This window comes from Macaca nemestrina, chromosome 18 (genome assembly GCF_043159975.1).
Source record: "Macaca nemestrina isolate mMacNem1 chromosome 18, mMacNem.hap1, whole genome shotgun sequence".
NCBI lineage: Eukaryota > Metazoa > Chordata > Mammalia > Primates > Cercopithecidae > Macaca > Macaca nemestrina.
In genome coordinates, this window is record NC_092142.1 from 57786504 (window position 1) to 57810847 (window position 24344).

The 24344-nt window shown below is 51.8% G+C and overlaps 1 protein-coding gene across 5 annotated transcripts; it reads right to left on the reverse strand.

Moving 5' to 3' along the window:
- LOC105491500 (solute carrier family 38 member 7) lies at positions 1–24344 on the reverse strand. 5 transcript variants are annotated; one of them, XM_011757986.3, is made up of 12 exons: positions 24291–24344; positions 23546–23673; positions 19431–19815; positions 17940–18138; positions 17589–17730; positions 16576–16674; positions 15549–15606; positions 15200–15314; positions 11064–11211; positions 9708–9907; positions 8704–8758; positions 1–2341 (listed from the first exon to the last, which is right to left on the reverse strand). In XM_011757986.3, exons 3-12 carry the CDS (start codon positions 19698–19700, stop codon positions 2239–2241), a joined length of 1389 nt encoding a protein of 462 aa, XP_011756288.2. In that variant the 5' UTR covers positions 19701–19815; positions 23546–23673; positions 24291–24344; the 3' UTR covers positions 1–2238. The 5 variants fall into 5 exon arrangements, with proteins under 5 accessions (XP_011756288.2, XP_011756286.2, XP_011756287.2 ...); XM_011757984.3 differs by having other exon boundaries at positions 23546–23938; positions 24291–24334; XM_011757985.2 differs by lacking the exon at positions 24291–24344 and adding an exon at positions 23756–24284.

The following is a 24344-nucleotide window of genomic DNA, read 5'->3' on the forward strand; positions in this document are numbered from 1 at the left end:
AGCAGCACAAATCCCTTTTATTAACCATCTTCCCTTTCCCGAGTATACACAAGTAGAAAATAAACAGTGAAGTACCCCGACAGGGAGAGTGGGGAGAGGATGGGAGGGGGCTCCTGAGGTTAGGCCAAGAGGCCAGATTCCAGCTCCTTCTCCTGACTAGTCTGTCTCTGTGCAATGACTCCACTTACATCCCTCAACCCCCGAAACACGGCACTGGGGGACTGCAGCCCTGCTGACCAGGCTGTCCTCCTAGCCCTGTCAGGGACTGGTGCTGGCAGAGCTTGGTGCTGTGCCGGAGACTGACAGAAAACAGTACCGTGGGTCTGACCCCGTGGGCAGAGAAGATCAGGCACCAAGAGGGGATGTGAGAAAAGGCAGTTTATCCATCTGGAGACTGGACAGAAGCCCGGCCAGCCTCAACCAGCTTCTGCTTCTTAGATCGGACTGCCCTGAGTGGTGGGTGGCTGGGCAGGAGGTCCCTCTCATACCCTGTACAGAGGTTTTGGGGAAGAGGGGCCAAGGAAACGCTAGGGGCTCCAGGTGGAGGAGGAAGCCTGATTGGTGCCTGGGATTGGCCAAAGTGAGAGGGGGTAGCTGAGGGGCTGAGGTGGTCAAAACAAGAATATAGTGGGGAGGGGGGTGGGAGGTGGGGAGATAGCCTATCTCTTCACCCTGCCTGGGGTAACAATTCCAATGTGACATCAATGTGGCTGGCCACTGAGGCCAGGCCTGATGGACATGTGTTGCTGAAGAGGCTGATAAGAGAGCCCCCCTCTGCCCCCAATTATGTGCGTGGGAGAGACTGAGCTATACAGTGAAATGGGATGGGAGGTGAAGAGGTGACGGGGTGAGGGGAAAGGAGCAGACAAAATCCAGACTGGAAGGGAAATTTCCAGGCCAGTGTGGCAGGCTCAAATGCTGCCCATTGGTGACAACCCAGCTGCCTTTTTGTTTTTGTTTTTTTGAGATGAAGTTTCACTCTTGTTGCCCAAGCTGGAGTGCAATGGCACGATCTCAGCTCACTGCAATCTCTGCCTCCTGGGTTTGAGTGCAGTAGTATCTGGGATTACAGGTGCCCGCCACCATGCCCGGCTAATTTTTTGTATTTTTAGTAGGGAAGGGGTTTCGCCATGTTGGCCAGGCTGGTCTCAACCTCCTGACCTCAAGTCATCTGCCCGCCTTGGCCTCCCAAAGTGCTGGGATTACAGGCGTGAGCCACCGCACCCGGCCCTGCCTATTTTTTTTGGTCTCTGGGTAGTCAGGCTAGGGCTGGCGGGGGAGGAGGCAGAGGAGAGGCAGGGAGAAGAGAAAACATCAGTGAAAAAGGTGTCGGGGAGGTACACCCTGATTCTCATCAGCCCAGCCCACACAGAGGGGCTGAAATGTTCCCAGCCTTCTCCATCACCCACCCTGGGGCCTCTGAAAAGAGGGGCCCATCTCAGACAGAAAAGCAGATATCCCCCAACCTTATGGGGAAAGCTAACAGAGGAATACTCACAGCACCATGGCACGGGGCGGCCCTTGGCTTCAGAGCCGGGCTGGCACCGTTTGTAAACAATAGACCTGGTGATGTCTGGGGATGGAGGAGAGATGCCCAGCCTGGACCATCAGGTTTGGTGAAAGAGACACGGTGAGGCCCCTCAAGGCCTGGGAAATGTCCATTAGCTATGGGAAAGAGGCTGACGGGTTCATGGTGGGGGTTGCCCAGGAAGATGTGGGCAAGGCCTGAATCTACCTGACTATGCATTTGTATGACTTCAGTGCTACCTTTGGAAATGACCAGGCTCCTGAGGAAGCTACCACTGGCCTGGGGTAATAAGCACAGCCCCTACTCAGGATAGGGTGCTCTGTGGAGGATGGTGGCCTTCTGTCCATAGTCATTCTCCAGAGGGAAGTCAGGAAGTCAGACTGGATTCTTTCTTACGAGATCTACCGACTCTCTTCACCCATGGATTCCAGGCATGGAGAAGCTGAGAACTGGGAGAGGAAGAAGGTTCCTCTATGATGTGAGACTTCCTGCCAACATCCACAGCACTGCCAGCACCGGGGAGCAGGAAGAGGACCGGGTTTGAGCTGTCCAGAGGTGTGGGGCCTGAGTTTGCCCCAGTCCCTGGAAGAGGATGTCCGGATGTCATCCCACCAGTTGGAATGATCGTGGACTAACAAAGGCCCCATAGCTCTAAGAGATGGGTTCCTGCGACCAATGGCAAAGGCCTTGTGTTCCCTGGGAGGCAGTGGTTATGCCAAGAGATCCACAAAGATGGCATTGGCTGTGGTCTGGCCGAAGATGAAGGCTCCCAGGGTGACCAAGAGGACTCCGTAGCTGACCAGCACCCACCAGCTAGAGAACAGAGGGTGAGAGAGGTCTGATCAGTCATCCCATCCCGTGACTGCAGACTTCAATATATATAACTGTTAATTACTGTAATTATCCCACTTCTCGTGTTGGTAGAACACTTCCTATTTCCCAAAGACTTCAATACGAAGGTAGTGTGGGGCCAGGTGTATTGTCCCTAGTCCATAGGTAAGAAGACCAAGATCTAATGGGAGTAACTGATTGGTCACATCATGCCAGGATTCGAATGTAGGCATCCTGATGGAAAGATGTTCAGAAAAAAGCAGGTCACATGGAATGTGGTCTATTTCATTAAAAAAGGAAACAAAAAGTAGACATCTGCAAATGTATGTACCAATAACAGCAACAGGGATAAAACGGAATTGAAATAAAGGGTGATTTCCGGCCAGGCGCGGTGGCTCACGCCTGTAATCCCAGCACTTTGGGAGGCCAAGGTGGGTGGATCACCCTTCTCCAATGAGGTCAGGAGTTCAAGACCAGCCCGGGCAAGATGGCAAAACCCCATCTATACTAAAAATAGAAAAATTAGGCTGGCTGCCGTGGCTCATGTCTGTAATCCCAGCACTTCGGGAGGCCGAGGCAGGTGGATCGATCACCTGAGGTCAGGATTTTGAGACCAGCCTGGCCAACGTGATGAAACCCTGTTTCTACTCAAAAAAAAAATACAAAAAATGGCCAGCTGTGGTGGCTCACGCCTGTAATCCCAGAACTTTGGGAGGCCAAGGTGGGTGGATCACCTGAGGTCAGGAGTTTGAGACCAGCCTAGCCAATATGGTGAAACCCTGTCTCTACCAAAAATACAAAAATTAGCCAGCTGTGGTGGAGCACACCTGTAGTCCCAGGTACCCTGGATGCTGAGGCACAAGAATCGCTTGATCCCAGGAGGTGGAGGTTGCGGTGAGCCGAGATCGTGCCACTGCACTCCAGCCTGGGTGACAGAGCGAGATTCCATCTCAAAACAACAACAACAACAAACCCAAAAAATTAGCTGGGTGTGGTGGCACATGCCTGTAATCCCAGCTACTTGGGAGGCTAAGGCAGGAGAATCACTTGAACCTGGGAGGCGGAGGTTGTTGGAGTGAGCAGAGATTGCACCACTGCACTCCAGCCTGGGCAACAAGTGAAACTCCACCTCAAAAAAAAAAAGGGTGATTTTTTATCTTCGTCTTTTTTTTTTTTGAGATGGAGTTTTGCTCTGTTGTCCAGGCTGGAGTGCAGTGGCGCGATCTCCACTTATTGCAATCTCCGCCTCTGAGGTTCAAGCAATTCTCCTGCCTCAGCCTCCCGAGCTGGGACTACAGGAATCCGCCACCACACCCAGGTAATTTTTGTATTTTTAGTAGAGACAGGGTTTTGCCATGTTGGCCAGGCTGGTCTCGAACTCTTGACCTCAGGTGATTTGCCTGTCTTGGCCTCCCAAAGTGCTGGGATTACAGGCGTGAGCCACTGTTCCTGGCCGATTTTTTTTCTTCTTTAGACATGTTTGTATTTTTTTGGGGGGGATGGAGTTTCCCTCTTGTTACTCAGGCTGGAGTGCAATGGCGTGATCTCGGCTCACTGCAACCTCCACCTCCTGGGTTCAAGCAATTCTTCTGCCTCAGTCTCCCAAGTCGCTGGGATTACAGGCATGTGCTACCATGTCCGGCTAATTTTGTATTTTTAGTAGAGATGGGGTTTCACCATGTTGGTTAGGCTGGTCTCGAACTCCTGACCTCAGGTGATTGGCCCATCTTGGCCTCCCAAAGTGCTGGGATTATAGGCGTGAGCTACTGTGCCCAGCCGACATGTTTGTATTTTTACAATGAACAAACAAAGTTTTTTACAATGAACAAGTATTGTTATGTAATACGTTTTTTTTGTTGTTGTTGTTGAGACGGAGTCTCGCTCTGTCACCCAGGCTGGAGTGTAGTGGTGCAAGCTCGGCTCACTGTAACATCCAACTCCTGGGTTCAAGCAATTCTCCTGCCTCAGCCTCCCGAGTAGCTGGGATTACAGGCATGTGCCACCATGCCTGGCTAATTTTTGTATTTTTTTTTTTTTTTTTTTTTTGAGACCGAGTCTCGCTCTGTCACCCAGGCTGGAGTGCTGTGGCCGGATCTCAGCTCACTGCAAGCTCCGCCTCCCGGGTTCACGCCATTCTCCTGCCTCAGCCTCCTGAGTAGCTGGGACTACAGGCGCCCGCCACCTCACCCGGCTAGTTTTTTTGTATTTTTTAGTAGAGACAGGGTTTCACCGTGTTAGCCAGGATGGTCTCGATCTCCTGACCTCGTGATCCGCCCGTCTCGGCCTCCCAAAGTGCTGGGATTACAGGCTTGAGCCACCGCGCCCGGCCTGTATTTTTAGTAGAGACGGGGTTTCTACATGTTGGCCAGGCTGGTCTCGAACTCCTGACCTCATGTGACCTGCCCACTGAGATTACAGGCGTGAGCCACCACGCCTGGCTCTTTTATGTAACAAGTTCTTTAAAAGCATGCACCTGTTCTCAAGCTTTCTACTATTCAGGGAAATGTGTACATGAAAACAACGTGTTTTTTGTCCCTCTGTCTAGCAAAACTTAGAAAGGTTGTACTATCCAGTGCAGGCAGGGGTGTGAGGAAACGGGGACTCCCATTCACTGCTGCTGGGACTCTAACTAGCACTGCCTTTTTGGAGGATAATATGAACCCATGTGCCAAAGTAAAATGAACGTGGTTTATGACCTCACAGTTTCCATCTAAGAACTGATCTACCCAAATCCTTGAACATATGTACCAAGAAGTATAAGAGTATCACATTCAGGACAGTTTCATACAAGAGTATATTCTACAGCCATTTAAAAAAGGAAAAAGCATGGCCAGGAGTGGTGGCTCACACCTGTAATTTCAGAACTTTGGGAGGCCGATGCAGGTGATCTCATGAAGCCAAGGAGTTTGAGACCAGCCTGGGCAACAAAGTAACACACTGTCTTGGCTGGGCTCGGTGGCTCATGCCTGTAATCCCAGCACTTTGGGAGGCCAAGGCGGGTGGATCACCTGAGGTCAGAAGTTCGAGACTAGCCTGGCCAACATGGTGAAACCCCGTCTCTACTAAAAATATAAAAAATTAGCCGGGCGTGGTAGTGGGCGCCTGTAATCCCAGCTACCCAGGAGGCTGAGGCAGGAGAATTGCTTGAGCCCAGGAGACAGATGTTGTAGTGAACCAAGATCATGCCACTACACTCTAGCACTCCAGCCTGAGCAACAAAGCAAGACTCCATTTCAAAAACAAAACAAAACAAACGCTGCCTCTACAAAAAATAAAATAAGTAGCTGGGTGTAGTGATGCATGCCTGTAGTCTCAGCTACTTGGAAGGCTGAGGTGGAAGGATCACTGGAACCCAGGGGTTGAGGCTGCAGTGAGCTATGACTGCACCACTGCACTCTAGCCTGGGTGACAGAGCAAGACCCTGTCTCTAAAAAAATTTTTTTTTTTGAGATGGAGTTTCACTCTTGTTGCCTAGGCTGGAGTGCAATGGCATGATCTCGGCTCACTGCAACCTCCGCCTTCCGGGTTCAAGCGATTCTCCTGCCTCAACCTCCCAAGTAGCAGGGATTGTAGGCATGCACCACCACGCATGGCTAATTTTGTAATTTTAGCAGACACGTGGTTTCCCCATGTTGGTCAGGCTGGTTTTGAACTCCTGACTTCAAGTGATCCACCCGCCTCGGCCTCCCAAAATGCTGGGATTACAGGTGTGAGCCACAGGGTTGGGACAAAATTTTTTTGTAATTTTTAATTTTTTTTGTCTTCCAAGACTTCATCATTCAATCTTTCTTAAAATAAATAAATAAATAAAAATTTTAAGCAGCAGATCTTCTTATGCTGATGCAGTTGAGTGAAAAACAGCAAGTGGCAGACCAGATGCCGCGGCTCAGGCTTGTAATCCCAGCACTTTAGGAGGCTGAGGCAGGAGGAACACTTGAATTCAAGAGTGCAAGGTCAGCTTACGCAACATAGTAAGAGCCTGTGTCATAAAGAAAAACAGTGTTGAGGGGGAGCTCAGTCCTTGTTTTTGCATATGGCCTTTGAAGATCAAAACATCTTTTTTTTTTTTTTTTTTCTGGCCTTCGAGCTGTCCAGAGGTTTTAAACAAACTACCTGAACAAAATAAACAAATGGGACCTGAGATCTGTCTTCAAATGATTTTGGGGGGCAATACTCCTCCTAAGGCCTTTAAATATTTTTTATGGTAAAAACGAACGTCAGTGGCCAGGCGTGGTGGCTCAAGCCTGTAATCCCAGCACTTTGGGAGGCTGAGGCAGGCAGATCACCTGAGGTCAGGAGTTCAAGACTAGCCTGGCCAACATGGTGAAACCCCATCACTACTAAAAATACAAAATTAAGCTGGGCACAGTGGCTCACACCTGTAATCCCAGCACTTTGGGAGGCCAAGGCAGGCAGATCATGAGGTCAGGCATTCAAGACCGGCTGACCAATATGGTGAAATCCCGTGTCTACTAAAAATACAAAAAAAATTAGTTGGGCGTGGTGGCGTGTGCCTGTAGTTCCAGGTACTCGGGAGGCTGAGGAAGGAGAATCACTTGAACCCAGGAGGTGGAGGTTGCAGTGAGCCAAGATCACACCACTGCATTCCAGCCTGGACGACAGAACGAGACTCTGTCTCAAAAATAAAAATAAAAATAAAAATACAAAATTAGCCAGGTGTGGTGGTGCGTGCCTGTAATCTCAGCTACTCGGGAGGCCGAGGCAGGAAAATCACTTGAACCTAGGAGGAGGAGGTTGGTGACCTGAGATCGCACCATTGCACTCCAGCCTGGGCAAAAAGAGCAAAACTCCAACTCAAAAACAAACAAACAAAACAACAACAACAACAAAAATAAACATGTCAGTTACTTCAATCGGTAACTACTGTTCCACTACTAGATTGGGGCTGGGGGGGTCCCTGAGCTCACCCCCTACACAAGAGGGAAAAAAAGAAAGCATTGGGAAGTTAAGAGAATTAACTGCTGTCTATACAATACTAATTTTAAGTCCAGAAAATGCAGATTGGTGTGGACTGGCATTGGTCAGTGCAGGGATATGGAAGAGGAGGCTGGAAAAAGCTGATAGCCAGAAAGGGCTGAGAGAAGCCCAGGCGCCAGGTCCTGCTGAAGAGCAGGGGATCATTAGAGAGGCTGTGGGACAAATTATAGGAGCTGGGGAGGCGGGGTCTGGGTCTGAGGCAGTGGGGGTATAGGCTGAGAAAGGTGGGATAAGAGCTTTAACAAAACCTGTTTGAACGTGGTATGGGACTGTAAGGGGTGGAGATCTGACTAGAAACTGGAACAACGGGACTAGAACAGGAAAGCGAAACCTGAACCTGAAATCATTTTTTTTTTTTGAGATAGAGGTTCACTTTGTCACCAGGCTAGAGTGCAATGGTGCGATCTTGGTTCACCGCAACCTCCTCCTCCCAGGTTCAAGCGAGTCTCCTGCCTCAGCCTCCCGAGTAGCTGGGACTACAGGTGGCCACCACTATGCGCAGGTAATTTTTTTTGTATTTTTAGTAGAGACGTGGTTTCACCACATTGGCCAGCCTGGTCTTGAACTCCTGACCTCAGGTGATCCACCTGCCTTGGCCTCCCAGAGTGTTGGGATTACAGGTGTGAGCCACTGCACCAGGCTGAAATCATTTTTCATAAAACAAAACAAATGCCCTGCAACTGTGTATACATCTGCATAGCTATGTGTACACAGACATGCACACATGTACACAAGTGGTTGAGAAGGACACAGACCGTACTGGTAACATGGAGCTATCTCAGGAGAAGGGATGTGGGGGCGAGTGGGTTGTGGGGGAACTGGGACTTCCATCTTTTTCTATTAAGCCCTTTATTAATGTTCAAATTGTTAACAACTAGCACACTACCCAATTTTTAAAAGTATTAAAAAAAAAAACAAAAAAAACAACCCAGCTGGGTGTGGTGGCTCACACCTGTAATGCCAGCACTTTGGGAGGCCAAGGAAGGAGGATCACCTAAGGTCAGGAGTTCGAGACCAGCCTGGCCAACATGGTGAAATCTTATCTCTACTAAAAATACAAAAATTAGCTGGGTGTGGTGGCGGGCATCTGTAGTCCCAGCTACTCGGGAGGCTGAGGCAGGAGAATGGCATGAACCTGGGAGGCGGAGCTTGCAGTGAGCCGAGACTGTGCCACTGCACTCCAGCCTGGGCGACAGGGCGAGACTCCGTCTCAAAAACAAAACAAAACCAAACCCATGATTTCTAAGTACACAAGCCTCTGACTCCTATCTGTTTTAAGGCCCCCACAAAGCCATGTTCCAATCCAGTGCCTCCCTGAGAGGATCAAGGACTGGGCCCTGCTTTACCTGGCTGGTTTGACCTCTTCCATCTCGGAGAGTTTGGCTTGAATGAGGCACAGCCCTAGAAGAGAAGAAGTGGCCCTGAGCATTCTTGAGGGGAGAGGGCTCCCTCCCTCCTAACCTTCCCCTTTCCCAAGAAGCAGTGCTGGATGGAGAAAGGCCCATGTTTACTCTTCTAGAAATTCCATCTCTGCCCCCATGCCACATCCACCTGGGGACGTCTGGCATCTGCTCTCCCATGACAGGCCAGCATCTGATAAGATCCCTTGGGCAGCATGCTAGACTCAGAGCTAAAGGGACAGCACTCAATGGTGACTCAGTGGTGGCCCAACCCCAGGGGTCTTCCCAGTACACTTCCGAGCAGATCTGGCTCCCCTGCTCCAGCAAAGTAGCTGGGGCTTTGAGGGTGGCTTCCTGGATAAAGACAAGTTGGGTAAGGGTAGAACTCATGGCTGGGCCAACAGGACACTTCTCCAGGGATCTGGTGGTAGATCTGTGTCTGGAACCCAGGTCCTCTGATGTCTGTGTCAGGGTGTCACCCCTAGACCCTACTGCCCTCTGGGCTGTAATGGGCTGAACCAGCCAGACAGATCCCTCAGTTAGGGAGCAGCAGACACCTGAATGAATGGTTAAGAGAACAGACTCTGAACCCAGACAGTGTGGGATGGAAAAGGTTTGTTACTAGTCGAGTTTGTTAAGCTCTAGGCAAGTCTGTGACCCTTTCTGAGCCCCACGTGCCATCAGTAAACTGGAGATCACAACTACACCTTCTTTCCAGGTAAACTGGAGATCACAACTACACCTTCTTTCCAGGTAAACTGGAGATCACAACTACACCTTCTTTCCAGGAGATAATGCTTGGACAGGGGCCATCACAGAGGTGAGGCAGGTGATTAGTCAGTGATGGTGGTTACTCTCTCCTGCATGTTTGGATTAAGTAGGGAGCAGAGGCTAGGGAGGCCCTGGGAGTCTGTGCTGTGGGGCTGTGATGGGGCGCCAGGGGTCCGCACCTGGGAAGACGAAGATGAAGCAGGCGGCCAGGCCTCCAATGACTGAGATCACCTTGCCGATGTCAGGGATGAAGAGCGCCAGCAGCAGGGTGAGCAGGAACCAGACCAGCGTCTGCAGCACTCGCCGCCGCCGCTCCCGCCCCACGTCCTCCTCCACTGGCACCCCCTGGTAGCGCAGCCACAGACCTTCCACCACCGCCCTGCCCACATGGAGAGGGGCTTAGAGGTGCTCCTGCCGCTAGCAGCCTCCCACCTCTAGCTCACAGGAGCCAGACTCCTAATTGGGTAGACGGCAGGGAAAGCCCCATTCCTGAGCCTCAGTTTCCTCTTCTGTAAAATGGGCCACCAGCATTCTGTTTACCATGGGGACTAGAGATGGTGAATGTGGAGAGCTTAGCACTTTGCTTTACATCACATGGAAACTGATATAGTTTTTTCCTTAAAAGGAACTCTCTGGGGTATGCAAAGGGCAGGGTGTCCACGTGAAAGCTCAGGAAAGGATCTGGATAGAGATTCTTTTGTTTTTTTCTGAGACAGGGTCTGGCTCTCTCACCCAGGCTGGAGTGCGGTGGTGCAATCTTGGCTCACTGCAGCCTTGAACTCCTGGGCTCCAGCCATCCTTCTGCCTCAGCCTCCCAAGTGGCTGAGTAGCTGGGACCACAGGTGCATGCCACCACACCTGGCTATTTATTTTATTTTGTGTAGAGATGGGGGTCTCACTAGGTTGCCCAGGTGGTCTTGAACTCCTGGGCTCAAGTGATCCTTCTGCCTCAGCCTCCAAAAGTGCTGGGATTAGAGACATGAGCCACCGTGCCATGCCCTGGATATTCTTTTTTTTTTTTTTTTTTGAGACGGAGTCTCGCTCTGTCGCCCAGGCTGGAGTGCAGTGGCGCTATCTCGGCTCACTGCAAGCTCCGCCTCCCGGGTTTACGCCATTCTCCTGCCTCAGCCTCCCGAGTAGCTGGGACTACAGGCGCCCGCCACCTCGCCCGGCTAATTTTTTTGTATTTTTAGTAGAGACGGGGTTTCATTGTGTTAGCCAGGATGGTCTCGATCTCCTGACCTCGTGATCCGCCCGTCTCGGCCTCCCAAAGTGCTGGGATTACAGGCTTGAGCCACCGCGCCCGGCCGCCCTGGATATTCTTACAGGACTCACGGAATGTTCTGGTGACCCCAGGACAAAGGGCGCTTCTGAGACCTGTCTTGGGATACGTAGGGACCCATCCTAGGCACTGACCCTTTCCTACAGGCTTCAGTTTCTCCTTCTACAGGATGGGGTCCACACAAGGCCAAAGGACCATGCTGGAAGGGCTCACAGGGGCTCGGAGGGGCCCTGGGGAGTGGAAGGGGGCTCACCGCCCACAGAAGTGCAGGATAGGGTAGGAGGTGAGCACGCTCAGGATGATGAAGGCTCGGGCAACGGCCACAGCCATGTCCTCCGAGGGGTAGGACAGGAGCACGTCAGGATCCACAGTAGCTCCAAAGGTCAGGAAGCCACAGATGCCTGGGGGCCGGAACAGCTGGGTCAGGGCAACCGTGGGAGGGTAGTGGGGTGGACTGTGCACTCCACCTAGGGACAACATCAGCTGGGAGGCTGCTGTAGCAGCTCTGGACACTTAGACGGAGGCTCAGAGTGGGAGATGGGGCTCTGATCAGATGCCTCCCTCCCTGACTTCTCATATCCCCCATCACTGGAAGCCCTCTAGCCCCCAGCTTTGTGAGCTTAAACTTGCCCAGCACATTCCCACCTCAGCGCCTCGGCACTGACTGTTCTGTCTGGCAGAGCTTCAGATGCCATCTCCTCATCATGCGGGTTTCAGTTTAGATGTCCTTCCTCAGAGAATGCTTCCTGCCAGTCCAGCTACCATGATACAATGACCCCCACCCCAGGTACTCTCTCACATCACCTTGTCCTATTTTTCTTTTCTTTTTTGAGACACAGTCTTGCTCTGTTACCCAGACTAGAGTGCAGTAGTGTGATCATGGCTCACCGCAGCCTTGACCTCCTCAGCTCAAGTGATTCTCCCACCTGAGCCTCCCAAGTAGCTAGGACTACAGGCAGATGCCACCACATCCAGTTAATTTTTTTGTAGAGATGGGGTTGTGCTATATTGCCCAGTCTGGTCTCAAACTCCTGGGCTCAAGCAATCCTCCTACCTCACCCTCCCAAAGTGTGAGCCACCACGCCCAGCCTTCTTTTTTTTTTTTTTTTTTGAAACAGTCTTCCTTTGTGGCCCAGGCTGGAGTGCAGTGGTGCAATCTCGGCTCACTGCAACCTCAGCCTCCCAGGTTCAAACAATTCTCCTGCTTCAGCCTCCCAAGTAGCTGGGACTACAGGCACTCGCCACCACGCCTGGCTAATTTTTGTATTTTTAGTAGAGATGGGGTTTCACCATATAAACCAGGCTGGTCTTGAACTCCTGACCTTGTGATTCACCTGCCTCAGCCTCCCAAAGTGCTGAGATTACAGGCATGAGCCACCACACCTGGCCTTTTTTCTTTTTTTTTTTTTGAGATGGAGTTTCGCTCTTGTTGCCCAGGCTGGAGCGCAGTGGCATGATCTCGGCTCACTGCAACCGCCACTTTCTAGGTTCAAGTGATTCTCCCGCCTCAGCCTCCTGAGTAGCTGGGATTACAGCAGGTGCACGCCACCATGCCTGGCTCTTTTTTTTTTTTTTTTTTGAGACAGAGTCTTGCTCTGTCGTGCCCAGTCTGGCCTCCTGGGTTCTCATGCCTCAGCCTCCTGAGCAGCTGGGGTTACAGGCACCTGCCGCCAACGCCTGGCTAATTTTTTTTTTTTTTGAGATGGAGTTTCGCTCTTTCGCCCAGGCTGGAGTGCAGTGGTGTGATTTCGGCTCACTGCAACCTCTGCCTTCCGGTTTCAAGTGATTCTCCTGCCTCAGCCTCCCAAGTAGCTGGGATTACAGGCGCCTGCCACCACGCCTGGCTAATTTTTGTATTTTTAGTAGAGATGGGGTTTCGCCATGTTGGCTAGGCTGGTCTCGAACTCCTGACCTTGTGATCTGCCCGCCTCAGCCTCCCAAAGTGCTGGGATTACAGGCGTGAGACACTGTGCCTGGCCCTAATTTTTGTAATTTTAGTAGAGATGGGGTTTCCCCATGTTGGCTAGGCTGGTCTTGAACTCCTGACCTAATGTGATCTGCCTACCTTGGCTTCCCAAAGTGCTGGGATTACAGGTGTGAGCCACGGTGCCTGGCCGTTTTTTTTTTTTTTTTTTAAAGACAGGACCTTGCTCTGTCACTCAGGCTGGAGTGAAGTGGTACAATCATAGTTCCATAGTAGCCTTGAATTCTTAGGCTCGAGTGCCTCCCGACTTGGCCTCCCAAGTCGCTGGGACTACAGGCACAGACACATGCCACCACGCCCGGCTAATTTTTTTTTTTTTTGAAGACAGAGTCTCACTCTATCCCCCAGGCTAGAGTACAGTGGCGTGAACTTGGCTTACTGCAACCTCTGCCTCCCACGTTCAAGCGATTCTCATGCCTTAGCCTCCTGAGTAGCTGGGCTTACAGGCACCTGCCACCACGCCTAGTTAATTTTTGTAATTTTAGTAGAGACAGGGTTTTGCCATGTTGGGACAGGCTGGTCTTGAACTCCTGGTCTCAAGTGATTCGCCCACCTTGGCCTCTCAAAGTGCTGGGATTACAGGAGTGAGCCACCGTGCCTGGCCAATGCCTGGCTAATTCTTTAATTTTTGTAGAGATGAGTCTCACTATGTTGCCGAGGCTGGTCTTGAACTCCTGGCCTCAAGCGGTTCTCTCATCTCAGCTTTTCCAAGTGTTGGGATTATAGGCATGAATCACTGTGCCTGTCCCCTAACACTCATTTCTCTCTCTTTTTTAGAGACAGGGTCTCGCTCTGTTGCCCAGGTTGGAGTGTAGCGGCATGATCATGGGTCTCTACAGCCTTTATCTCATAGGCTCAAGCGATCCTCCCACCTCAGCCTCCAAGCAGCTGGGTCCACAGGTGCATGTCACCACACCTGGCTAATTTTTAAATTTTTTTGTAGAGATGGAGTTTCACCATGTTGCCTGGCCTGTCTTGACCTCCTGGGCTCAAGAGAACCTCCCATCTTGGCCTCCCATAGCTGAGATTATAGGTGTGAACCACAGTGATCAGCCTCATCTCTTTCTAATTTTTTTTTTTTAAACTGTACTATTACACTGGTCTTTAAGTAAACAATAAAAAAAAAATTAATTTTTTTCACAGGCTTATTTTCTGTCTCCCCAGTCAGAATATGAGCTCCAGGAGAACAGGGATTTGGCTATTTGCCTCTCTTATTCCTGGCTGTGTATTCAGAGGCTAGAACAGTACTGGCCCAGGCAGCTCCTATTGTCTGTCCATGGAAAGAACTCAGGGGATCCTTCTTCCGGGGTCTCCTAGACTTGCTCACTCATCCCAACCACTCTCCACACTGCAGCCAGAGCCATCTTTCCCCGAACCATCCCCCCTGCTTAAAACGCTTCCTCTCTGACTCCCAGAAGCCCTCAAGGTCCAACAGGATCTGGTTGCCAGTGCCTGTCTGGCCTCACTGCCTGTTACCTGCCCCCATCACACACCACTCCAGCCACGCAGACCTTCTTCCTGGCCCCGCCTCAGTGATTTGGTGTTTTGTGGTTCTTCTGTCTAGAACCGTTCTCCCCCAGCCCCTCCTCTTCTGGCTCTTTCTCATCATTTGGGCCTCCTCTGAGAAGAACTTTCTATGAACCACTCCCAAAGCCACCCATCCAGTCCCATTCATACCTTCCCCATTTTAGGCTGGGTTGGTGGCTCACGCCTGTAACCCCAGTACTTTGGGAGGCCGAGGCAGAAGAATTGCTTGAGCCCAGGAATTCAAGACTAGTCTGGGGAACAGAGTGAGACCTTGTCTCTGCTAAAACAAAACAAAACAAAACAAAAAATTAGCTGGGCATGGTGGCACATGGCTGTAGTCCCAGCTACTCTGGAGGCTAAGACAGGAGGATCACTTGAACTCGGCAGGTTGAGGTTACAGTGAGCTATGATCATGCCACTGCACTCCAGCCTGGGTGACAGTTTCTGAGACCCTTTCTCAAAACACAACAAAATAGAACAAAACAAAATACACCTCCCCGATTTCACTGTCATCAGGATGCTCGCCACCATCTGGAATTCCTTACTGATTCCCTAGTTACTCCTGCATGACTGTCTCTCCAACAAGAATGTCAACTCCATGAGGGCAAGACCAGCTCCATCTCTCTCCATGGCATCCCCCACACTGAGAACAGTTCCTGGCACTTCCTAGGCACCAACTTAGAACTGGTGAATGAATGGATGAATACGCCACTCTCATCTTGGCAGGAGGAGGCCCCAGGCAGGCCAAGTTCAAGCCAGTGCCTGCACAAATCATGCTGGGAATGCAGGGCTGTCCCCAGGAAAGCTGGGCCCCAGGACCTGCGGACACCTGTGGAAGTGAGAGCACTCCAGTCCCAGGTCTAGGGGGGAGCACTCACCTGTCCCCATGTAGACAGCGAGGGCTATGACCATGGCAGCTGTCACCACTCCACCCCAGGTCTTCACTTCCGGCCGCTGCATGCTGTTGAAGACGGGCACACTGCTGACGTGGCACTGTCCAGGCGAAGGGCACGGTCATGGTGGGGAAATGACCTCACCCCCAGTTTCCAGAGGAAGGTACCTTGGGAACAAAGACCCCAGGGACAAGGGGCAAGTCCTGAGGCCCCTGCTCTGTCCTTCCCCCCAGGATTTCCTCCATCCTGCCTGGGTTCCTCCTCCTTCCTGGGTTCCAACCTGGGGTGGGGTGACCTAAGAGGACAGCAGGGACCTTGCAACTGGCACTGGCACCTGAAATCCGAAGCAGATGGTGGGCATGGCATTGAACACAGCCATCCAGGAAGCCGGCCTGTGAACAAACACACAAGGTGCTGCCACCTGGGAACTCCTCGGAGCCACCAACCCACCCCACACCCTCACTTTTCATTCAGCCTACCATGGTCTCCAGCAACTGGCATTCTATAGGTTCCACCCACAGAATTCTGGGAACAGGGAAAAGAGGCATCCCTCTGTCCCAGGCCCCGCTGGGAGGGGGCCTGGAGGCTCCAAAAAGCCCCCTAGGACCAAAATCCAGAATTCCTGGCTCCTGGACTGGGGATTTTGCTTCACTGGTTTGTTTCTCTCAAAAAAAGGAAATTTTTTTTTTTTTTTTGAGACGGAGTCTCGCTCTGTCGCTCAGGCTGGAGTGCAGTGGTGCCATCTCAGCCCACTGCAATTTCTGCCTCCTGGGTTCGAGCCATTCCCCTGCCTCAGCCTCCTGAGTAGCTGGGACTACAGGCGCCCGCCACCACGCCCGGCTAATATTTTGTATTTTTTTAGTAGAGACGTAGTTTCACCATGTTAGGCAGGATGGTCTCTATCTCCTGACCTCATGATCCGCCTGCCTCGGCCTCCCGAAGTGCTGGGATTACAGGCGTGAGCCACTGCACCTGGCCCTGGTTTTTTTTTTTTTTTTTTTTTTTAAATAATAAATTCACCCTCAAAGATATAGAAATTACAGATAAGCACATGCTGGAAACATGGGCAATTCCACCCTGGGATTCCACCCTCAGGTTCCTCCACAACCCAGGCCTAGCCTCACACTGGTTCATCTGTTGGATGTGGGTGGCAAAGTGCCTCCTGTCTCTGATTCTTGCTCTTCCCTCTAGTAACATGAGATCAGGGGCTCTTTCCTCCTTCCTACAATGACCAAGTCAGCCCTGATGAGCTCATGAGCCTTGAGAAGAGCACCTGTGTGGCCTTCTGGTTCCTGACCCAGCACCTGCTGGGGCCCAAGTGGTGGCTTCTTCCCCATGTCTCCTAGGGCCCTCACCCTCACCTGGTCAGGATGTCCCCTGGGGTCATCTCTTTATCTGGCCAGATGTACTTGATGATAACGATGGCTGTGACGTACCAGGTACCCACGACGCTCAGGAAGCTGCCGGGAAGGAGAGACTAAGTGTCCTCATCCCCAGCTGCCTCTTATCTGATTCCACCCCTAGGGACATCCACCTTCAGCTCTAGTGACCACAAGTGTCCACTGAATGAACCAGGAACTATGCCAAGCAAAGACTCAGTAAATGCCTGAGAAGTAGTTTCAGAGAAACCTGCCACAGCTAGGAGGGAGCTGGACAGCCAAGAGGGGACCCGATCATCATCTCTGGTCATTGGGAAGTGCTGGTTCAGCTCCATGGCTCAGAGACAATGCAGAGAGCAGGGCTCCAAAGCACACCTGGGACTTGAATCAGAGCAGCCCAGCCTGGGCAGGGGTTGTGGGCAGCCCATCCTCTGAGCCTGGCCTTTGAGAACTACGAGATGCCAGAGGTAAGAGGGTTGAGAGTACAAACACTTTTGTGTCAACATTTATGGGAGCCTGGGAGAGAGTGGAGCATGGCCCCTGCACTTACAGACGGGGAAGCCTAGAATCCCACAGCCTTTCAGATGCTGAGACAGGAAACCAGTTTCCTTCCTTCATGCCAAGCTGCAGGTAAGATGCTGCCAGGCTGACAATCTCAAAGACCCAAATCCCTTCCTCCCAGGGAAAGCCAGGAGGCCGCCTTCACCATCCAGATACCACCTGTTCTTTCTTTGACAAGGACACTTAGAACTGAATTTCTCACGGATGCAAAAGGACACTTAGAACTGAATCTCTCACGGATGCATCCTTTTCTGTGATGGAGACAGAAAAGGATGGTCTTATCTGAAACCCTGCAAGCCCCGGTCTGCCCTGCTTTGCCTACTCTTGCTCCCCAAGGTAAGGTGGCATGGAGGAGCAGGGTTCCCCAGGAGCCCTTGGGTCTACAGCTGCCCAGGATCACAGCTTCTGTCTGACCGGGGCTGGGGCCTCCATACCTGGCATATTTCTGGAAGCCGATCTCCCTGGGAATGGAGAGGGGCAGGATGAAGAGGAAGGCAGTGAGGCTGATGGTGAACTTGCGGTCTGTGTACCAAGGGCCGCTGGCCCCCTCCGGCTCTTTTGCCATCACAGCTATAACTACACAGGGAGGAAGGAGGGAATGTCAAGCCAGGCCATCACGGGGTGTGGCCCTCCTGCTCCGCTGGGTCCCAGGACCTCCCTCTGCCTGGAGGGAGGATTCCCAGATGAATGCTGGGCCCAGGTAAGTCCTGGAAAGGTGTTCAGCACCTTTTCCCTCCCCCGCAGGGCTGATAAGAGATGGGGTAGGGACTGAGGGGGAAGCTCACTCTTGTCCTGCTGGTCACCAATGATGATTAGGAAGGCGATGCAGGTGCCAAAGGTGTAGACAGCGATGGCCACCTCACACAGCACACCTGTCAGCTTGCCACACACAGCCCACACCACCTCCTGGTAGGTCCTCTCATTGCTGGCCTGGGAGCAGTAGGCCAGGATGACAAGGCCGCTGATGATGAAAACCAGCATACCCTGCAGGCGGAGGCAGAACAAGAGCTTGTGGGACAGGCCTGGCAGCAGAGGGCGCCCTGGGCTCGCCTCGCATTTACTGGGCCAGTGCCCAAAGCAAGCTTGCCAAATCCCAAGGGCAATTTTAAGAGACTGCTAGACGATGCTGAGTTGAGATTTTCTTTTTTTTTTTTTTTTTTTTTTTTTGAGACGGAGTCTTGCTCTGTCACCCAGGCTGGAGTGCAGTGGCCGGATCTCAGCTCACTGCAAGCTCCGCCTCCCGGGTTTACGCCATTCTCCTGCCTCAGCCTCCCGAGTAGCTGGGACTACAGGCGCCTGCCACCGCGCCCGGCTAGTTTTTTGTATTTTTAGTAGAGACGGGGTTTCACCGTGTTAGCCAGGATGGTCTCGATCTCCTGACCTCGTGATCCGCCTGCCTCGGCCTCCCAAAGTGCTGGGATTACAGGCTTGAGCCACCGCGCCCGGCCAGAGATTTTCTTTAAAAACAAAAAGTTTTGTGAAAAATTACAAACATACAAAAGTAAAGAGAATAGGCCGGACACGATGACTCGTGCCTGTAATCCCAGCACTTTGGGAGGCTGAGGCAGGAGGATCACTTGAAGTCAGGAGTTTGAGACCAGCCTGGCCAACATGGTGAAACCCTGTCTCTACTAAAAATACAAAAATTAGCTGGGCATGGTGGTGGGTGCCTGTAATGCCAGCGACTTGGGAGGCTGAGGCAGGAGAATCACTTGAAATTGGAAGGCGGAGGCTACAGTAAGCTGAGATCAGGCCACTGCACTCCAGTCTGGGTGAAAAAGCAAGACACCATCTCAAAAAAAAAAAAAAAAAAAAAAAAAGGTAAAGAGAATAGTTAAAAAGAACTGGCATGTATCCATCACTCAGCTTCAAAAATGATCAATGCATAGCCAACCTGTTTCATCATTCCCTTTCCCTCCCACTCTGCATTTATTGTGAAGCCAATATAAGCTATCATATCATTTCATCCATAAATATTTCAGTGTGCAGTTCTAAAAGATAAGGGCCCTCTTTGTAAACATACCACAAAATCAATGTTTTGCCTAAAAAATTAGAGATGTAATTGATGTTCAAATTTCTCTGATTGTTGGAAGGCTTTTGAAGCCTCATTTGGGTCAGAAGAAAGAATACTAGAATAGATTAGTCATGTCTGCCACATGTGAGGGAGGGGAGAGCAGTGCTGTATCACTTACTGGCCATTCCTGACTCAAAGCCTCCCTTTTGAGGCAAAGTGCCCGCCTGAACTGCACCTCTGCCCTCCCGGCCAGTGCACTCACCATCTGCAGTGCGATGCCTGCTGCCACGCCCCCCGCAGTGCTGAAGGCTGCTGGGAAGTTGAGTAGTCCTGCGCCCAGGCACGCGTTGACGACGATGAAGACAGCCCCAAGTGTGGAAGTGGTGCCTCTGTCTGGACCCCCAGAAGAGGCTTCCCACTCACTCTTGGGGGCTGTGTCCACACAGGGACTCTGAAGCAGCCGGGCCCGCTCCCCGGCATCTGTGCTCAAGCCCCACTCACTGTAGTCACTGTTGATGCTGGCCTGGGCCATGGCCCCAAAAGCCTTCTTCCTGCAAGGTCTGTGGGTTCTGCCTTACAACCACATGCCCCAGGCAGCTGAGCAACACCCACCTGTTTGGGGCTGTTAGCCTAGGACTCTTCTCAACCTAGATGGGACAAAGGCAAGCACTACTGTTATCCTAAGATGGGGGAACTGGGGAACAAAAAAGTGAAATAACTTGCCCAAGATCACATGGGTAGGATCCAAACCCAGGTATGCCTCTGTGCAGACAGTGCACTGGGTGCCAGAGTATGGGGAGACAGACACAGAAACAGATCAGGTGTAAATCATGCTTGTTTCAGGCATACAGACTCATTGGGCCAGTTAGATGTCAACATAAAGTGGGTACTAACACATCAGCACTAGAGAGAGGCCCCATGTCGGGCAGGTGTGTCATGGATATACTTTATCTCATTCAATCCTTAGGACAGTCTTATGGTCAAAAGGTTTGGAGAGATCCCATCACTGACCCAGGGTCATATATTAGCAAGTTGCACAGCAGGATTTGGATCCGGATCTGCCTGGCTTCCCAGCCTGTTTTCACACCACAGGGTCCCAAAAGGACCTCTCGCCAAGAACTGAAATTCAACATATTACAGTCCAGCATGCCTCCCGGTGGCCCAGAGTCTAAATTCTGTGACTTTCGAGGACCTTTGAAATTCAGGCCAATTCTCAACTCCTCTCATGTGACAAGCCCCCATGCCTGTCATGTTTGCATCTTCAGGAAAACAATGATTCATCCCATGCTTGGAATGCTCCCAACTCCTTTGCCAGCCACCCTTTTAGGTCCTATTTCTTCCCCATTTCCTGGGTCACTCACTGAGCTCTTCTTGGTGCCATATAGGGGCCCAGCACCACTCAAGTTGGTTTCTTCTCAGTACTCTCTCATGTGCTAGCATCTCACTGGCCATTAGGCTTGCTCTCCTGGGCTAGATTACAATGATCGGTGCTCAACATGCAGTGCTGTTTGTTACTATAAACCACTATTGCTGCAGCTATGGAATGCTTTCTCATTCAATCCTCAATGCAGCCCTAAAAGGTAGACATGACAGTCACCATTTTACCAAAGAGGAAGCTGAATCCCAGAAGGGACAACCATTCTCCCCTGAGTCATACAGTGGTCAGTGGTGGAGCTGGGATTCAAACCCAGGCCTGTCTGAGCACAGGGCATCCATCCGTTTGTATCTGCCCCACTCCTGAGTCCAAGACAGTACCTTGGGTGTGGCGGAACTTAGATAACAGGCTTATCACTCGAATGATTCTCTTTGCTCTCTGGCTAAACACTGTTGAGATGCAGTTTTTTTTTTCTTCCAAGAATCTTCTGAGGCTCTGAGGAGCCCAGCCCTGAAAAAAGACCTTCAGTGTTCTCAAGGGTCAGCTCATAGCCTGAGACTCACAGAGAAATGATGGTCCTAAAGAATCAAGTCCACCCCCAGATCAAGAGCAGCCCTGGACAGGGCTGTGATCTGGGTCTCTAAGTAGGCTCTGCCTTCAGAATGCTGACTCCTCCGCTGCCTATCTGTGTGACCCTGGGCAAGTCACCTCGCCCCTCTAAGCCTTTACATCATATGTTCCTGTGGGGCGTGTGTTAATATCAGTAAGGGTTTAACACTCAATAAATGGTCACTGCTGCTGTTATTTCTGCAGATGCCCTTTCCCATGTTGCCCACTACCAACCATGCCTGAGACTCTCCAGCCCTAAGCAAGCTAAGAGTAGAACACCGATCAAAACCAGAGCCTGGGCCGGGTGCGGTGGCTCACATCTGGAATCCCAGCACTTTGGGAGGCCAAGGTGGGCAGATCACCTGAGGTCAGGAGTTTGAGACCAGCCTGGCCAACATGGTGAAACTCCATCTCTGCTAAAAATACAAAAATTAGCCAGGTGCGGTGGTTCGCCCCTGTAGTCCCAGCTACACAGGAGGCTGAGGCAGGAGAATGGCCTGAAATCGGGAGATGGAGGTTGTAGTGGGCCCAGATCATGCCACTGCACTCCAGGCTGGGCGACAGAGTAAGACTCTGTCTCAAAACAAACAAACAAACACACAAACAACAACAAAAAACCCCAAACCAGAGCCTGGTGCTATTGGCCAGGTAACAATGGGCACAGAGGCCCTGGGATAGCTAATGGGAGAAAGAGCAGGAAGAAGCCCAGATTACAAGGGCAGGGACTAAGGGGGCAGGGAGGAGCCAGTGCAGTCTTCCCCAGAGGCTACTATTAGCTGGTTACCACCCAGGCTGGCAAAATCTGCTAAAGACCCCTCTGAGAGTCTCCTCATTCCTGAGTCCCGATTTCAGGGTACTCATACAAAACTCCATTTCAGTCCCTACTCCCTCTCCGGTTTAGTCTTTATTTATTTAGAGACAGGGTCTCAATCTGTTGCTCAGGCTGGAGTGCAGTGGCACAATCAGAGCTCACTGCAGCCTCAATCTCCCAGGCTCAAGCAATCCTCCCACCTCAACTTCCTGAGTACCAGGGACTACAGGTGTGTGCCACCACAGCCAGCTAACTTTTTAATTTTTTTTTTTTTTTTTTTTTTGAGATGGAGTCTTGCTCTCGTTGCCCAGGCTGGAGTGCAATGACACGATCTCAGCTCACTGCAACCCCTACCTCCCGGGTTCAAGAGATTTTCCTGCCTCAGCCTCCTGAGTAGCTGGGATTACAGGTGCCTGCCACCATGCCTGGCTAATTTTTGTATTTTTAGTAGAGATGGGGTTTTGCCATGTTGGCCAGGCTGGTCTCGAACTCCTGACCTTGTGATCCCCCTGCCTCGGCCTCCCAAAGTGCTAGGATTACAGGAGTGAGCCACCGTGCCTGGCCAACCTTTTACATTTTTTGTTCCTGTGGGGAACAAAATTGGCCCTTCAAAATTCAGGCCAATTCTCAACTCTTCTCCCATGTGACTTCTCCCATGTGACAAGCCCCCCATGCCGGTCGTGTTTAAATTTTCTGTAGACATGAGGAGGTCTCACTATGTTGCCCAGGCTGGTCTTGAACTCCTGTGCTCAAGCAATCCTGCTGCCTTGGCCTCCCAAAGTGCTGGGATTATAGGCTTGAGCCACAGCCCCTGGCCTGGTTTAGTCTTTACAGCCCAGAGGGAAGAAAAGGGAACTGAGCAGATTCAGCCATAATGACTGCCCTAACCATTGGACCTTCCTCTCTGATGCCTTCAGCCCACTGGGGGTTTAAAATGGTTAACAAAACCACTTGGGCTACTTCCCATCGCTCCTCCTGATGATGGACAAACAAAGCTGGGGACCATCCACTCTTGAGAGGGAAAGGGGGAAAATTCATGTGCTCTCAACCATCTGTCATCAAGCATGGAACCATGGCACCAGAGGAAACATCCCTCTGCTGGCTCTAAACCCAGAAAGATCTGTCAGATGTCACAGGGCTTCTTCCTCTTACACATCCTGTCACCCAGCCAGCAACTCAGCAAAATCAAAGCAGTGAGCAGTGAAGGCAGAGTCTTGGGACTCCCAGGCTTCCCGTGCAGTTAGAGAAGGAACCCTGCAAAGTGAGTGCTGCCAGAGCTGTGACCACCTCCTCCCCGCTGCTCATGTCAGACACAGAGGTCTACAGAGTGACTCGTCCAAGGTCACAAGGCTTGGTGCGGCTTCCTGACTCTCCAACCAAAATGTTTCCCTTTGGCAGCCCTGCCCAAGTCCTGCACCATCTGCCAGCCTCTCCTGCCACCCACATGAGAGTACAGGCTGGGGTCCTCATGGAACTCAGAAGCTGGGGGTCTCATCTCTTGCGGACTCTCTGCCTTGGTTCAAGATCTCTGGGCACCCCCAATGCTCACTGGCAAATTACTCAGTCCACCTTTGCACCTTACCTGCTTTCTCCCTGATGGGCTGTGCCAGAGGGGGTTTGCTCCTTCTCTCCAAAGGTCTGGGATCTGGTTCTCCTCACTTCCCTTTCTGGCCCCAATTTCTTCTTTCTCAAGACCTTGCCTACAATTTGCTGTCAGCAGAGAGAAGAGTTTGGGCTACTTCTGCGCTGGCTTTAGCAGAGCTGGAGGAGACTGAGCGGCTCTCACTCTTACCCATGGACTGGAGCCTCAGGTCAGACAGGAAAACAGGCCCAGGAGGGAGAGGTTAGACTAAGGTCACAGTGGGCAGGTGGCGGAGCCAGAATAGAAGCCTGATGCCCACATGCTCAGGCCAGAGATGTAGGCCCCTCAGATCCCAACTGGAGTGTGCTCCCAGTCCAGCCTGGGGTTGGAGCCCTGAAATAGAAAGGGTGGGCTGCTTTGTGAGGTGAGCCAGGGCGCACCCGGGCCAGGAGGCCGGGGCGGGGCGATTCCCAGGCCTGGAGTGAGGCGGGTGGGCTACTGTGGGGTAAACTGGGGAGGAGCTCCGGGACTCGATTCCGGCCTAGGACTGGGTGGAGACCCGCTGGCTGGGCTAAGGCGCGGCAGAGCCGGCCAACCGAGGGACGGGCGTGGGGCGAGGACGCCGGGATCCGGACCTCTGCAGGGAAAGGGCCTGAGCACTGCCGCGGTGGCGGGGGCTGAGGGGCTCCAGAGACCTCGGGGATCGAACACTTCCACCCTCCAGAGCCTGTCTCCGGCCACTTACCTTTGGGGATTCTTTCCCGAGCCGGCTGCGGAGACACGTGAGCATGGATCACAT